The sequence below is a fragment of the Zonotrichia albicollis genome, chromosome 32, assembly GCF_047830755.1.
Source record: "Zonotrichia albicollis isolate bZonAlb1 chromosome 32, bZonAlb1.hap1, whole genome shotgun sequence".
NCBI lineage: Eukaryota > Metazoa > Chordata > Aves > Passeriformes > Passerellidae > Zonotrichia > Zonotrichia albicollis.
The window spans coordinates 768,690-785,326 of record NC_133850.1 but is presented as its reverse complement, the minus strand read 5'-3'; the positions used below and the strand labels follow the sequence as shown (position 1 = coordinate 785,326).

General features: G+C 59.7%; 3 protein-coding genes across 3 annotated transcripts; all 3 read left to right on the top strand.

The window, feature by feature from the left end:
* Positions 1 to 53: 53 nt before the first annotated feature.
* LOC141725966 (uncharacterized) lies at positions 54 to 7,212 on the top strand. Its single transcript, XM_074530127.1, is given in 3 exon segments — positions 54 to 1,386; positions 2,547 to 3,899; positions 5,593 to 7,212. Coding segments are annotated over 3 exon segments (3,960 nt in total). The 5' UTR covers positions 54 to 84; the 3' UTR covers positions 6,898 to 7,212.
* An 824-nt stretch (positions 7,213 to 8,036) lies between these two features.
* LOC141726079 (uncharacterized) lies at positions 8,037 to 10,110 on the top strand. Its single transcript, XM_074530382.1, has one exon. It carries the CDS (start codon positions 8,164 to 8,166, stop codon positions 9,385 to 9,387), a length of 1,224 nt encoding a protein of 407 aa, XP_074386483.1. The 5' UTR covers positions 8,037 to 8,163; the 3' UTR covers positions 9,388 to 10,110.
* Positions 10,111 to 10,499: 389 nt separating this feature from the next.
* Positions 10,500 to 13,581, top strand: LOC106630537 (uncharacterized). Its single transcript, XM_026799351.2, has one exon. It carries the CDS (start codon positions 10,515 to 10,517, stop codon positions 12,144 to 12,146), a length of 1,632 nt encoding a protein of 543 aa, XP_026655152.2. The 5' UTR covers positions 10,500 to 10,514; the 3' UTR covers positions 12,147 to 13,581.
* Positions 13,582 to 16,637: the final 3,056 nt, after the last annotated feature.

Below are 16,637 nucleotides of genomic sequence, written 5' to 3'. Positions count from 1 at the left end.
GGGCAAATCCCATCGTGTCCTTGTCCCCATGGGGGCAAATCCCATCGTGTCCTTGTCCTTGCTCTCCCCGAGCAGGAGCTGAGCATGGAGAGCAGCGAGGAGCCGGTGGCAGAGGCCGTTTGGAGCGGCTCCACGGCTCGGCAGGGAGAAGCCAACGGGGAGGAGAAGCCGCGGAGATCCCTGAGCAGGAGGGGCTGCAAAGGCAGAGCGCGGGGATCCGAGGGGGAAAGAGCCAGCCTGGGCCATGGAGGGGCTCAGAGATCCGAGCTGGGGCCCCGTGAGCAGCTCCAGGGTGGGGAGGAGAAGCCCCACAAGTGCTCCGAGTGTGGGAAGAGCTTCAAGAGGAGATCCTGCCTGATTGTGCACCAGAGAACCCACACGGGATCTGAGGGGGAAAAACCCAGCCTGGAGCAGGGTCAGAGCTCAGAGCTGGGGGTCCATGAGCAGCTCCAGAGTGGGGAGGAGAAGCCCCACAAGTGCTCCGAGTGTGGGAAGGCCTTCACCTTGAGCTCCCACCTCATTGTCCACCACAGGAGCCACACAGGGGAACGACCATACCAGTGTGACCAGTGCCAGAAGAGGTTTGTGAGGGGCGGTGATCTCGTGGTGCACCAGCGCTCACACACGGACGAGAGGCCCTTCCAGTGCCCCGACTGCGGGACGGGCTTCAAAAGAGTCTCCCACCTCAACAGGCACCGGCGCATCCACACCGGGGAGAGACCCCACGAGTGTCCCCAGTGTGGGAAGAGCTTCAGAGCGAGCTACAGCCTGACTGTCCACCTCAGAAGCCACACTGGGGAGAGGCCCTTCAAGTGTGATCAGTGCCAGAAGGGCTTTTACACCTCGTCTGAACTCCTCAGGCACCAGCGCATCCACACGGACGAGAGGCCCTTCCGCTGTCCCGATTGTGGGGTGGGATACAAGCACAACTCTGCCCTCATCATCCACCGGCGCATCCACACTGGGGAGAGGCCCTACCAGTGTCCCCAGTGTGGGAAGGGCTTCAGAGCGAGCTCCCACCTGACTGCCCACCTGAGGAGCATCCACACCAGTGAGAGGCCCTATGAGTGTCCCCAGTGTGGGAAGAGTTTTATCCAGAGCTCCAAGCTGACTGTCCACCTCAGAATCCACAACGGGGAGAGGCCCTACAAGTGAGATCAGTGCCAGAAGGGCTTTTACACCTCGTCTGAACTCCTCAGTCACCAGCGCATCCACACGGACGAGAGGCCCTTCCGCTGTCCCGATTGTGGGGTGGGATTCAAACACAACTCTGCCCTCATCGTCCACCGGCGCATCCACACTGGGGAGAGACCCTACCAGTGTCCCCAGTGTGGGAAGGGCTTCATCGCAAGCGGCAGCATGACCAAACACCAGAAGAGCCAGCACTGAGGGCAGCCCTGGGTGGGAAGAGCTCCGTGCGCTGCTCCAGCTCCATCTCACACGGGAGGATCTGCTCAGGATGGTCCCCAGTGAGCCCAGGTGGGCAGAGCCCCCTTGATCCTTGTTTGGAGGACACCCGGCTCGGGGCTCCACATCCACCTGGCTCCTCGTGGCCTGCATTTTCTTTTTATTATTTTTATACACGTTTCTAAATCCGAGGTTAATAATAAAGACGTTGAACCAAGATGAGGATGTTGACATGGGGGGATCTTCCAGGGGGTGAGGGACATGCTGGGCTAGAGGGAGTTGAGAGTTCCTGGGACAGATTTGGGGCTTCCTTAGGACTTTGGGAACCCTACGGTCGCCATTCCCTGTCCTCATTTCCATTACCGCTCCCTAATTCCAGTCTGGGTTCTCAATAGTGGTCCCCCTTCCCTGTCCCCATTTCCTCTCCCTGTCCTCAATACTGGTCCCTATTCCCTGTCCCCAGTCCCGCTCCCTGTCCGCATTTCCGGTTCCATTAGCATTACAAGTCCCCATTCCTTCTCCCGATTCCCGGTCCCTGTTCCCATTCCCGGTCTCCATTCCCGGCCGCTGTCTCCGGACGCTCCAACTCCCCCCCCGCAGTGACGTCACGGAGAAAACCCCGCGCTCCACCCTCCCACCAATCCCAGCGCGATCGCTCTCTGATTTGCATAACCACGCCCTCCTTCGCCGCCGGCTTTTGGGGGCCGGCGCTGCCCGGGCCGGACTCGGAGCTGAGGAGGAGCGGGAGGAAGAGGAGGGGGAGGAGGAGGAGGGACAAAGGAAGAGGAGGGGCAACGGAACAGAAACACCGGGAGGAAGAGGCGCCCCAACACCACGCGGTTCCCGCGCTCCGGCCGCAGCTGCCCCGGCCCCGCCGGCATCGCCGCCCGGAGCCCGCAGGTGAGCGGAGAGGGGGAGCTGGGCCCGACCCCATCGCGGGGGGCTCCGGGAGGGTTTTTGTGGGGGGCAGGGGAGGCAAATCCCATCGTGTCCTTGTCCCCGTGGGGGCAAATCCCATCGTGTCCTTGTCCCCATGGGGGCAAATCCCATCGTGTCCCTGTCCCCATGGGGGTAAATCCCATCGTGTCCTTGTCCCCATGGGGTAAATCCCATCGTGTCCTTGTCCCCGTGGGAGCAAATCCCATCGTGTCCTTGTCCTTGCTCCCCCCGAGCAGGAGCTGAGCATGGAGAGCAGCGAGGAGCCGGAGGCAGAGGCCGTTTGGAGCGGCTCCACGGCTCGGCAGGGAGAAGCCAACGGGGAGGAGAAGCCGCGGAGATCCCTGAGCAGGAGGGGCTGCAAAGGCAGAGCGCGGGGATCCGAGGGGGAAAGAGCCAGCCTGGGCCATGGAGGGGCTCAGAGATCCGAGCTGGGGCCCCGTGAGCAGCTCCAGGGTGGGGAGGAGAAGCCCCACAAGTGCTCCGAGTGTGGGAAGAGCTTCAGGTGGAGATCCAAACTGACTGTCCACCTGAGGAGCCACACCGGGGAGAAGCCCTATGAGTGTGATGAATGCCATCAGAGGTTTTCCACCAACTCCAATCTCGTCAGTCACCAGAGCATTCACACCAAGGAGAAGCCCTTCCGCTGTCCCAATTGTGGAAAGGGATTCCGGCAAAAGTGCAGCCTCGTCACCCACCAGCGAATCCACACCGGGGAGAAGCCCTATGAGTGTGGGGAGTGTGGGCAGAGCTTTAGAGACAGCTCCACCCTTTCAGTCCACCTGAGGAGCCACACCGGGGAGAGGCCCTACGAGTGTGATCAGTGCAATAAGAGGTTCCTGAGCAGCTCCCATCTCCTCCGTCACCAGCTCATTCACAGCGAGGAGAGGCCGTTCCACTGCCGTGAGTGCGGGAAGGGCTTCAGGCACAACTCTACCCTCAACAGGCACTGGCGCATCCACACCGGGGAGGGGCCCTACGAGTGTGATCAGTGCCAGAAGGGCTTTTACACCTCGTCTGATCTCCTCAGGCACCAGCGCATCCACACAGATGAGAAACCCTTCCGCTGTCCCGATTGTGGGGTGGGATTCAAGCACAACTCTGCCCTCATCATCCACCGGCGCATCCACACTGGGGAGAGGCCCTACCAGTGTCCCCAGTGTGGGAAGGGCTTCAGAGCGAGCTCCCACCTGACTGCCCACCTGAGGAGCATCCACACCGGTGAGAGGCCCTATGAATGTCCCCAGTGTGGGAAGAGTTTCATCCAGAGCTCCAGCCTGACAGTCCACCTCAGAAGCCACACCGGGGAGAGGCCCTACAAGTGTGATCAGTGCCAGAAGGGCTTTTACACCTCGTCTGATCTCCTCAAGCACCAGCGCATCCACACGGACGAGAGGCCCTTCCGCTGTCCCGAATGTGGGGTGGGATTCAAGCACAACTCCCACCTCATCATCCACCGGCGCATCCACACCGGGGAGAGACCCTACCAGTGTCCCCAGTGTGGGAAGAGCTTCACCACAAGCGGCAGAATGACCAAACACCAGAAGAGCCAGCACTGAGGGCAGCCCTGGTTGGGAAGAGCTCCGTGCGCTGCTCCAGCTCCATCTCACACGGGAGGATCTGCTCAGGATGGTTCCCAGTGAGCCCAGGTGGGAGGAACCCTCTTGATCCCTGTAGAGAAGACACCTGGCTGGGGGCTCCACATCCTCCTGGCTCCCCGTGGTCACCTGAATTTATCTGCAGTCGAAGATCAGAAATCAATTATGGAGAGCACATTTGTCAACGTTCTGATATCAAAAGTTTTTATCTGTTATTTCTTCTGTCATTTTTTACAACCTGTGGTGGCCTTCAGCAACACTAGATAGGCTTGGATGGCTTCTCCACCATGGGAGGATCTGCCCTGGATGGCCCCCAGTGAGCCCAGGTGGGCAGTATTAAAGATGTTGAACTGAAACAAGGATGGGCATGAGGGGGATGCTGGGTCCATGGAGTTGAGGGTGCCTGGGACAGATTTGGGGGCTCCTCAGGGCTTTGGGCACCCCAGGCCCAGCAGCTCCATCTGGGGCAGCAGATCAAGGACCCCCTGCCCTGGCAGTGTCCCCACGTCCTCCCGTCCTGGTTCCTGCTGTCCCCTGTCCAGGATCCTGCTCTCATCCGAGTCCAGATCCCATTCCTGGTTCAATACTTTTCCCTGTCCCATATTCTCTATCTGGATGCCATTCCCGTATTCCCTGTCCTGTTCCCCCTTTCCTATTCCAGTCCCCAATTCCCATTTCTCTATTCCCTGTCCCCTTCCCATTTTCTGATTCCTGATCACAATACCGGCCCCTCTCCTGATTCCCAATCCCAGTCCAGTATTCACGCTCCATTTAAATAAAATGTGTCACGGACATATTTTATTAAAAAATCCTTTCCTTAGGATCTTTTTCTCCTGCGAAGCTGAATGGCCTCTAAAATTAAGCTATAAACACTAATTATGTGGTGCTGAGGAATGCAGCAATTTCATCTTTGATTGGTCTAGTGAGGTTGTTGCTAATGAAGGACCAATCACAGTTTAGCTGTCTTGAAATTTGGTCACTCACAAGATTTTATGATCATTGTTTCTTATTATTTTCTAGCTTTCTGATGAAATCTTAGTTTTCTATTGCTTTCATATACCTTGAATATAGCATTTTCTTTTAGTGTACTATGTATATCATAAAATAATAAATCGTCTTTCTGAAAATAAAAACACGGAGTCAAAATTTTCATCCCTCCCTCATCTTGGGACCCCTGAGACCACCACAGGGTCCCTTTTCCGTTCCTGGTCCCCATTCCCATTCGCGGTCCCCTCCAGCCATGACGTCACCGAGCAAAGCCCGTGCTCCTCCCTCCCACCAATCCGAACGTGCGATCGCTCCCTGATTTGCATAACCACGCTTTCGCTCCGCGGCTGCTTTTGGGTGCCGGCGCTGCCCGGGCCGGACTCGGAGCGGAGGAGGAGCGGGAGGAGGGGGAGAAGGAGGAGGAGGAGGGACAAAGGAAGAGGAGGGACAAGGGAACAGGAACACCGGAAGGAAGAGGCGCCCCAACACCACGCCGTTCCCCCGCTCCGGCCGCAGCTGCCCCGGCCCCGCCGGCATCGCCGCCCGGAGCCCGCAGGTGAGCGGAGAGGGGGAGCTCGGCCCGACCCCATCGCGGGGGGCTCCGGGAGGGTTTTTGTGGGGGGCAGGGGAGGCAAATCCCATCGTGTCCTTGTCCCCGTGGGGGCAAATCCCATCGTGTCCTTTTCCCCACGGGGGCAAATCCCACCGTGTCCTTGTCCTTGCTCCCCCCGAGCAGGAGCTGAGCATGGAGAGCAGCGAGGAGCCGGTGGCAGAGGCCGTTTGGAGCGGCTCCACGGCTCGGCAGGGAGAAGCCAACGGGGAGGAGAAGCCGCGGAGATCCCTGAGCAGGAGGGGCTGCAAAGGCAGAGCGCGGGGATCCGAGGGGGAAAGAGCCAGCCTGGGCCATGGAGGGGCTCAGAGATCCGAGCTGGGGCCCCGTGAGCAGCTCCAGGGAGGGGAGGAGAAGCCCCACAAGTGCTCCGAGTGTGGGAAGAGCTTCAAGCGGAGATCCTGCCTGACTGTCCACCTGAGGAGCCACACTGGGGAGAGGCCCTTTGAGTGTGCTGAATGCCATCAGAGGTTTTACACCAACTCCAATGTCGTCAGTCACCAGCGCATTCACACCAACGAGCGGCCATTTTGCTGTCCCGATTGTGGAAAGGGATTCAGGCAAAAGTGCAGCCTCGTCATCCACCAGCGAATCCACACCGGGGAGAAGCCCTATGAGTGTGGGGAGTGTGGGAAGAGCTTCACCTCGAGCTCCAACCTTTCAGTCCACCTGAGGAGCCACACGGGGGAACGACCCTACGAGTGTGACCAGTGCCAGAAGTGGTTTTTGAGGACCTCTGATCTCCTGGTGCACCAGCGCTCACACACGGACGAGAGGCCCTTTCAGTGCCCCGACTGCGGGAAGGGTTTCAAAAGAATCTCCCACCTCAACAGGCACCAGCGCATCCACACAGGGGAGAGGCCGTACGAGTGTGATCAGTGCAATAAGAGGTTCCTCAACAGCACCCACCTCCTCTGTCACCGGCTCATCCACACCGGGGAGAGACCTCATGAGTGTCCCCAGTGTGGGAAGACTTTCACCCACAGCTCCACCCTGACTGTCCACCTCAGAAGCCACACCGGGGAGAGGCCCTACGAGTGTGATCAGTGCCAGAAGAGGTTCCTGAGGAGCTCCAGTCTCCTCAGCCACAAGCTCATCCACACCAAGGAGAGGCCGTTCCACTGCCGTGACTGCGGGCAGAGCTTCAGATGCAACTCCCACCTCAACAGGCACCGGCGCATCCACACTGGGGAGAGACCCCACAAGTGTCCCCAGTGTGGGAAGAGCTTCAGGGTGAGCTCCAGCCTGACTGTCCACCTGAGGAGCCACACCGGGGAGAGACCCTATGAGTGTGGGGAGTGTGGGAAGAGCTTTTCTCAAATTTCCCACTTGAGCAGACACCAGAAGAGCCAGCACTGAGGGCAGTCCTGGGTGGGAAGAGCTCCGTGCGCTGCTCCAGCTCCATCCCACCCTGGATGGTCTGTGCTGGATGATCCCCAGTGAGCCCCGGTGGGAAGAACCCAGGTGATCCCAGTTTGGAGGACACCTGGCTGGGGGCTCCACATCCACCTGGCTACTCGTAGCCTGGATTTTCTTTTTTTTTTCTCTTTGTTATTTTTCTACACGTTTTAAATACAAGATTAATAATAAAGACATCTAAAAAAGATGAGGATGTGGACATGGGAGGATATTCCAGGGATGAGAGGGATGCTGGGCCAGAGGGAGTTGAGGGTTCCTGGGACAGATTTGGGGTTTCCTCCTGGCTTTGGGAACCCCACGGTCCCCATTCGCTGTCCCCATTCGCATTGCCGGTCCTTATCCCCAGTCTGGGTCCCCATTCCCGGTCTCCATTCCCGCTCCCTGTCCCCAATACTGGTCCACATTTCGTGTTCCCGTTCCTGGTTCGCATTCCCGGTCCCCATTCCCTGTCCCCAGTCCCGCTCCCTGTCCGCACTTCCGGTTCCATTCCCATTCCCGGTCTCCGGTCCCTGTCCCCATTCTCGGTCCTTGTCCCGATTCTCGGTCCCGGTCCCCATTCCCGGTTCCTGTTCCCATTCTCGGGCCCCATTCCCGGTCCCCATTCCCGCTCCGCTCTCCCCGGACGCTGCAGAACCACCCCCAACATGGCGTCACCGAGCAAACCCCGCGCTCCTCCCTCCCACCAATCCGAACGTGCGATCGCTCCCTGATTTGCATAAGCACGCCTTCGCTCCGCGGCTGCTTTTGGGGCCGGCGTTGCCCGGGCCGGACTCGGAGCGGAGGAGGAGCGGGAGGAGGGGGAGAACGAGCGGAGGAGGAAGAGGAGGGACAAAGGAAGAGGAGGGACAACGGAACAGGAACACCGGGAGGAAGAGGCGCCCCAACACCACGCGTTCCCCCGCTCCGGCCGCAGCTGCCCCGGCCCCGCCGGCATCGCCGCCCGGAGCCCGCAGGTGAGCGGAGAGGGGGAGCTCGGCCCGACCCCATCGCGGGGGGCTCCGGGAGGGTTTTTGTGGGGGGCAGGGGAGGCAAATCCCACCGTGTCCTTGTCCCCGTGGGCTCAAATCCCATCGTGTCCTTGTCCCCGTGGGGGCAAATCCCATCGTGTCCTTGTCCCCGTGGGAGCAAATCCCATCGTGTCCTTGTCCCCGTGGGGGCAAATCCCATCGTGTCCTTGTCCTTGCTCCCCCCGAGCAGGAGCTGAGCATGGAGAGCAGCGAGGAGCCGGTGGCAGAGGCCGTTTGGAGCGGCTCCACGGCTCGGCAGGGAGAAGCCAACGGGGAGGAGAAGCCGCGGAGATCCCTGAGCAGGAGGGGCTGCAAAGGCAGAGCGCGGGGATCCGAGGGGGAAAGAGCCAGCCTGGGCCATGGAGGGGCTCAGAGATCCGAGCTGGGGCCCCGTGAGCAGCTCCAGGGAGGGGAGGAGAAGCCCCACAAGTGCTCCGAGTGTGGGAAGAGCTTCAGGTGGAGATCCACACTGACTGTCCACCTGAGGATCCACACAGGGGAGAAGCCCTTTGAGTGTGATGAATGCCATCAGAGGTTTTACAGCAGCGCCCATCTGGTCCGTCACCAGCGCATTCACAGCAACGAGCGGCCATTTTGCTGTCCTGATTGTGGAAAGGGATTCAGGGAAAGGTCCAGCCTCGTCATCCACCAGCGAATCCACACCGGGGAGAAGCCCTATAAGTGTGGGGAGTGTGGGCAGAGCTTTAGACACAGTTCCAGCCTTTCAGCCCACCAGAGAACCCACACGGGGGAGCGACCCTACGAGTGTGACCAGTGCCAGAAGAGGTTTTTGAGGAGCTCTGAGCTCCTGGTGCACCAGCGCTCACACACGGACGAGAGGCCCTTCCAGTGCCCCGACTGCGGGAAGGGCTACAACCGCGTCTCCCACCTCAACCAGCACCGGATGATCCACACCGGGGAGAGGCCCTACGAGTGTGGTCAGTGCCAGATGAGGTTTCAGACCAGCACCCTGCTCCTCAGCCACCAGATCACCCACACCGAGGAGAGGCCGTTCCGCTGCCCTGACTGCGGGAAGGGCTTCAGGCACAGCTCCAACCTCTTCTTCCACCGGCGCATCCACACCGGGGAGAGACCCCACGAGTGTCCCCAGTGTCGGAAGAGTTTCACCCGGCGCTCCCATCTGACTGTCCACCTCAGAAGCCACACCGGGGAGAGGCCCTACAAGTGTGATCAGTGCCAGAAGGGCTTTTACACCTCGTCTGAACTCCTCCTTCACCAGCGCATCCACACGGACGAGAGGCCCTTCCGCTGTCTCGAATGTGGGGTGGGATTCAAGTACAAGTCAGCTCTGGTCACACACAGGAGGATCCACACCGGGGAGAGACCCTATGAGTGTCCCCAGTGTGGGAAGGGCTTTTCTCGAATTTCCAGCTTCAGCAGACACCTACAGAGCCAGCACTGAGGGCAGCCCTGGGTGGGAAGAGCTCCGTGCGCTGCTCCAGATCCATCCCTCACACGATGGTCTGTGCTGGATGATCCCCAGTGAGCCCCGGTGGGAAGAGCCCAGGTGATCCCAGTTTGGAGGACACCTGGCTGGGGGCTCCACATCCACCTGGCTCCTCCTGGCCTGGATTTTCTTTTTATTTCTCTTTGTGATTTTTATACATGTTTCTAAATCCAAGGTTAATAATAAAGACGTTGAAACAAGACGAGGATGTGGACATGGGGGGATCTTCAGGGGGATGAGGAGGATGCTGGGCCAGAGGGAGTTGAGCGTTCCTGGGACAGATTTTGGGCTTCCTTAGGACTTTGGGAAGCCCACGGTCGCCATTCGCTGTCCCCATTCCCATTGCCGGTCCTTATCCCCAGTCTGGGTCCCCATTCCCTGCCTCCATTCCCTGTTCCCATTCCCGGTCCCAGTCCCCAATACTGGTCCCCATTTCCTGTTCCCACTCCTGGTCCGCATTCCCGGTCCCCATTCCCTGTCCCCAATCCCGCTCCCTGTCCGCACTTCCGGTTCCATTCCCATTCCCGGTCTCCGGTCCTTGTCCCCATTCCCGGTCCCTGTCCCCATTCCCGCTCCGCTCTCCCCGGAGGCTCCAGCACCCCCCCAACATGGCGTCACCGAGCAAACCCCGCGCTCCTCCCTCCCACCAATCGCAGAGCGCGCTCGTCCTCGGATTTGCATAACCACGCCCTCGCTCCCCGGCCTGCTTTTGGGGGCCGGCGCTGCCCGGGCCGGACTCGGAGCCGAAGAGGAGCGGGAGGAAGAGGAGGGGGAGAAGGAGGAGGAGGAAGAGGAGGGACAAAGGAAGAGGAGGGACAAAGGAAAAGAAAGAGCGGGAGGAAGAGGCGCCCTAACGCCACGCGGTTCCTCCGCTCCGGCCGCAGCTGCCCCGGCCCCGCCGGCATCGCCGCCCGGAGCCCGCAGGTGAGCGGAGAGGGGGAGCTGGGCCCGACCCCATGGCGGGGGGCTCCGGGAGGGTTTTTTGTGGGGGGCAGGGGAGGCAAATCCCATCGTGTCCTTGTCCCCATGGGGGCAAATCCCATCGTGTCCTTGTCCTTGCTCCCCCCGAGCAGGAGCTGAGCATGGAGAGCAGCGAGGAGCCGGTGGCAGAGGCCGTTTGGAGCGGCTCCACGGCTCGGCAGGGAGAAGCCAACGGGGAGGAGAAGCCGCGGAGATCCCTGAGCAGGAGGGGCTTCAAAGGCAGAGCGCGGGGATCCGAGGGGGAAAGAGCCAGCCTGGGCCATGGAGGGGCTCAGAGATCCGAGCTGGGGCCCCGTGAGCAGCTCCAGGGAGGGGAGGAGAAGCCCCACAAGTGCTCGGAGTGTGGGAAGAGCTTCAAGAGGAGATCCTGCCTGATTGTGCACCTGAGAACCCACACGGGATCTGAGGGGGAAAAACCCAGCCTGGAGCAGGGTCAGAGCTCAGAGCTGGGGGTCCAAGAGCAGCTCCAGGGTGGGGAGGAGAAGTCCCACAAGTGCTCCGAGTGTGGGAAGAGCTTCAAGCAGAGATGCTACCTGATGCGGCATTGCAGAATCCACACGGGGGAACGACCCTACGAGTGTGGGGTGTGTGGGAAGGGCTTCAGGCATACCTCCTCCCTCAACGTCCACCTCAGGATCCACACCGGAGAACGTCCCTACACGTGTGGGCACTGCGGGAAGGGCTTCAGGTCCAGCGCGGTTCTGACCGTCCACTGCAGGACGCACACGGGAGAACGTCCTTATGAGTGTCCGCAGTGCGGGAAGAGCTTCATCAGGAGCTCCCTGCTGGTGGTCCACCTGAGGTGCCACACGGGGGAGAAGCCCTACGAGTGTGGGAGGTGCGGGCAGAGCTTCAACTGGAGCTCCCAGCTGGTGGTCCACCAGAGGATCCACACTGGGGAGAGGCCCTTCAAGTGCCAGCTGTGCGGGAAGAGCTTCAGCACCGGCTCCTACCTGATCGTCCACCAGAGGTTCCACAGCGGGGAGATGCCCTACAAGTGTGGGGGGTGCGAGAGGAGCTTCCCCACGCGTTCGCTGCTGGTGGTCCACCAGAGCATCCACACCGGCGAGAGGCCCTACGTGTGTGATGTCTGCAGGAAGGCCTTCAGGATCAGCTACCACCTCATTCTCCACCAGCGCTCTCACACGGATGAGAAACCCTTCAGGTGCCCCGAGTGCGGGAAGGGCTTCAGGATGAAGTGCACCCTCACCGTCCACCGGCGCCTCCACACCGGCGAGAGGCCCTACCTGTGCGCCCAGTGTGGGAGAACCTTCATGCTGAACTCCGACCTGGTGGCCCACCAGAAGAGCCACACGGGAGAACGTCCCCACGAGTGCGAGGTGTGCGGCAAGAGCTTCACCACCCGCCTCGGCCTGGCCTACCACCAGAGGAGCCACGCCGGCGAGAGACCCTACGAGTGTGGGCACTGTGGCAAGAGCTTCACCACCAGCTCCTGCTTGATGTCCCACCAGAAGACCCACGTGAAGCCCTTTGAGTGTTCGCTGTGCGGGAAGAGGTTCAGGTTGAGCTCCAGCCTCAGGAGACACCAGAACATGCACCAGGGGGAGAAACCTTTCCGCTGTCCCGACTGCGGGAGGGGCTTCAAGCGCAGCTCCTACCTGGCCAAGCACCGGCTGACCCACGCTGGGGATGGTCCCCGTCAGTGTCACCAGTGTGGGAAGAAGTTCTCGGCCAGTTCCCGGCTGGCCAGGCACCAGTGGAAGTTCCACTGAGGGCAGCAGTGTTGGTGGCCCGAGTGCTGGAAGAGCTTGGTGGGGTTCTCCAGCTCCATCTCACGTGGGAGGATCTGGTCTGGGTGGTCCTGAGTGAGCCCAGGTGGGAAGAACCACCTTGATCCGTGTTTGGAGGACACCTGGCTGAGGGCTCCACATCCTCCGGGTTCCTCATGGTCACCTGAACTCATCCATGGTCCAAGATCTGAAATCTGTTGTGGAGAGCAGATTTGTCAACTTCTGACCCCAAAAAATCCCATTTTTTCCCTTTTTTTGGTGGTCTTAAACTACACTAGATAGGTTTGGATGTCTTCTCCACCATCAGTCCCCATGGAAGGATCTTCTCTGGATGGTCCCCGGTGAGCCCGGTTGGGCAGAACCCCCTTGATCCAGGTTTGGAGGACACCTGGCTGAAGGTTCCACCTCCTCCTGGATGTGTCACCTTCTGACCCCACAAAAATCCCATTTTTTCCCTTTTTTTGGTGGTCTTAAACCACACTAGATAGGTTTGGATGTCTTCTCCACCATCAATCCATCCCTCATGGAAAGATCTGCTTTGGATGGTCCTGAGTGAGTCCAGGTGGGCAGAACCCCCTTGATCCAGGTTTGGAGGACACCTGGGTGAAGGTTCCACCTCCTCCTGGTTTTGTCACCTTCTGACCCCACAAAAATCTCATTTTTTCCCTTTTTTTGGTGGTCTTAAACCACACTAGATAGGTTTGGATGTCTTCTCCACCATCAGTCCCCATGGAAGGATCTTCTCTGGATGGTCCCCAGTGAGCCCAGTTTGGCAGAACCCCCTTGATCCAGGTTTGGAGGACACCTGGCTGAAGGTTCCACCTCCTCCTGGATGTGTCACCTTCTGACCCCACGAAAATCTCATTTTTTCCTTTTTTTTAGTGGTTTTAAGGAACACTAGATAGGTTTAGATGTCTTCTCCACCATCAATCCATCCCTCATGAGAAGATGTGCTTTGGATGGTCCTGAGTGAGCCCAGGTGGGCAGAACCCCCTTGATCCAGGTTTAGAGGACACCTGGGTGAAGGTTCCACCTCCTCCTGGATGTGTCACCTTCTGACCCCACAAAAATCTCATTTTTTTCCCTTTTTTGGTGGTCTTAACCCACACTAGATATCCTCAGAGATCTTCTCCACCATCAATCCATCGTTTCTGGCCCATGGGCATCTTCCACAGAGAAATGGAGTGAAACTGGGGCAAAATCCATGATTTTGGAGGCTGTGGGGTGGAAACCTTCAAAAGTAAGAAGGTGGGGATTTGGAAGAACCTCCAAAAAAGGTTCTTCTGACCCATCCAAGGACGTGGATGCTGAGGGACACGTGGTTGGACTTTTTTTGGTTTTGGTTTGGAATGAAAATGTTTTTGTTCATCTCTTGGAAAGCCCCGAAATTGGGGTAGAAATAAAAATGTTGGTGTGAGACATGGGTGGGGATGTGGTGGGACATGAACATGGTGGACGTGGTGGGGCATGGATGGGGACGTGGTGGGGCATGGATATGGATGGGGACGTGGTGGGACATGGATGGGAGCGTGGTGGAACATGGATGGGGACATGGTGGGGCATGAATATGGATGGGGACATGGCCATGGATGGGGACGTGTTGGGACATGGCCTTGGATGGGGACATGGACATGGTAGGACATGGTGGGACATGGTGGGACATGGCCATGGATGGGGACATGGTGGGACATGGATGGGGACATGGATATGGATGGGGACATGGTGAGACATGGCCATGGATGGGGACATGGATATGGATGGGGACATGATGGGACATGGACATGGTGGAACATGGTGGGACATGGATATGGATGGGGACATGGATATGGATGGGGACGTGGTGGGACATGGACGTGGTGGGGCATGGTGGGACATGGATGGGGACATGGTGGGACATGGCCATGGATGGGGACGTGGTGGGACATGGATGGGAGCGTGGTGGAACATGGATGGTGACATGGTGGGACATGGATATGGATGGGGACATGACCATGGATGGGGACGTGTTGGGACATGGACATGGATGGGGACATGGTGGGACAAGGATGGGGACATGGTGGGACATGGATATGGATGGGGACATGGTGAGACATGGCCATGGATGGGGACGTGGTGGGACATGGACATGGTGGAACATGGATATGGATGGGGACATGGACAAGGGTGGGGACGTGGTGGGACATGGACATGGTGGGACATGGTGGGACATGGATATGGATGGGGACATGATCATGGATGGGGACGTGGTGAGACATGGTGGGACATGGTGAGGCATGGACATGGTGGGACGTGGCCATGGAGGGGGACATGGTGGGACATGGATGGGAGCGTGGTGGGACGTGGACATGGTTGGGGCCATGGTGGGACATGGACATGGATGGGGACATGGATGTGGTAGGACATGGTGGGACATGGTGGGACATGGACAAGGGTGGGGACGTGGTGGGATGTGGACATGGATGAGGACATGGTGGGACATGGACATGGTGGGACATGGATGGGGACGTGGTGGGACATGGACATGGTGGGGACATGGTGGGACATGGCCATGGATGGGGACATGGTGAGACATGGTGGGACATAGATGGGGACATGGTGGGACATGGCCATGGATGGGGACATGGTGAGACATGGTGGGACATGGTGGGACATGGTGGAGCATGGACATGGTGGGATGTGGCCATGGAGGGGGACATGGTGGGACATGGGCATGGATGGGGACATGGTGAGACATGGATATGGTGGGAGATGGACATGGATGGGGACATGATGGGACATGGATGTGAATGGGGACATGGTGGGACATAGTGGGACATGAACATGGTGGGACATGGACATGGTGGGACGTGGCCATGGAGGGGGACATGGTGGGACATGGATGGGAGCGTGGTGGGACGTGGACATGGTTGGGGCCATGGTGGGACATGGACATGGTGGGACATGGACATGGTGGAACATGGTGGGACATGGACATGGATGGGGACATGGTGGGACATGGCCATGGATGGGGACATGGACATGGTGGGACATGGCCATGGATGGGGACATGGTGGGACCTCCATGGCCATGTGTCCCTTGGTGTCACCTCACCTGCAGTGTCCCCACCCTCCTGGTGTCACCTGCATGGCCTCGATGTCCCACCCTGGGACCCCCCAAATGTCACATCAGGGGGGGACTCCAGGAGCCACCACCACCCCTTTGAGGGGTGACCCGCAGTGTCCTCCTGGTGTCACCGGCGTGTCCCCAGCGAGGAGGAGGAGGAGGAGGAAGGCTCTGAGGGTGTGATCTGGTCAAATGGGGAAGGAACCGGCTCCCAGGTGTCACCTCACTTGTGGTGTCCCCCTGGTGTCACCTGCGTGTCCCCGAGGAAGAGGAGGAGAAAGAGGAGGAGGAAGGCTCCGAGGGGAGGAGGAGGAGGAGGAGGAGGAGGAGGAGGAAGGCTCCGAGGGTGTGCCCCAAACTCCTGCAGGAAGGAACCGGGGCTCAGGTGTCCCCTCACCTGTGGTGTCCCCTCACCTGTGGTGTCCCCCCGGTGTCCCCAGCGCCATCCCCTCCCTGAGGAGGAGGAGGAGGAAGGCTCCGAGGGGGGGAGGAGGAGGAGGAGGAGGAGGAGGAGGAAGAGGAAGAGGAGGAAGAGGAAGGCTCCGGGGGTGTGCCCCAAACTCCTGCAGGAACGAACCAGGTCCCAGGTGTCCTCTCACCTGTGGTGTCCCCTCACCTGTGGTGTCCCCTCACCTGTGGTGTCCCCCCGGTGTCCCCAGCGCCATCCCCTCGCTGAGGAGGAGGAGGAGGAGGAGGAAGGCTCCGAGGAGGAGGAGGAAGAGCGGGAGGAAGGCTCCGAGGGATGTGCCCCAAACTCCTGCAGGAAGGAACCTGTCCCTTGGTGTCCCCTCACCTGTGGTGTCCCCCTGGTGTCACCTGTGTGTCCCCGAGGAGGAGGAGGAGAAGGAGGGGGAGGAAGGCTCCGAGGGGAGGGGGAGGAGGAGGAGGAGGAGGAAGGCTCCGAGGGTGTGCCCCAAACTCCTGCAGGAAGGAACCTGTCCCTTGGTGTCCCCTCACCTGTGGTGTCCCCCTGGTGTCACCTGCGTGTCCCCGAGGAGGAGGAGGAGGAGGAGGAGGAGGAGGAGGAGGAGGAAGGCTCCGAGGGGAGGAGGAGGAGGAGGAGGAGGAAGGCTCCGAGGGTGTGCCCCAAACTCCTGCAGGAACGAACCAGGTCCCAGGTGTCCCCTCACCTGTGGTGTCCCCTCACCTGTGGTGTCCCCCCGGTGTCCCCAGCGCCATCCCCTCCCTGAGGAGGAGGAGGAGGAGGAGGAGGAGGAGGAGGAGGAGGAGGAGGAGGAGGAGGAAGGCTCCGAGGGGAGGAGGAGGAGGAGGAAGGCTCCGAGGGTGTCACCCAAACTCCTGCAGGAACGAACCAGGTCCCAGGTGTCGCCTCACCTGTGGTGTCCCCTCACCTGTGGTGTCCCCCCGGTG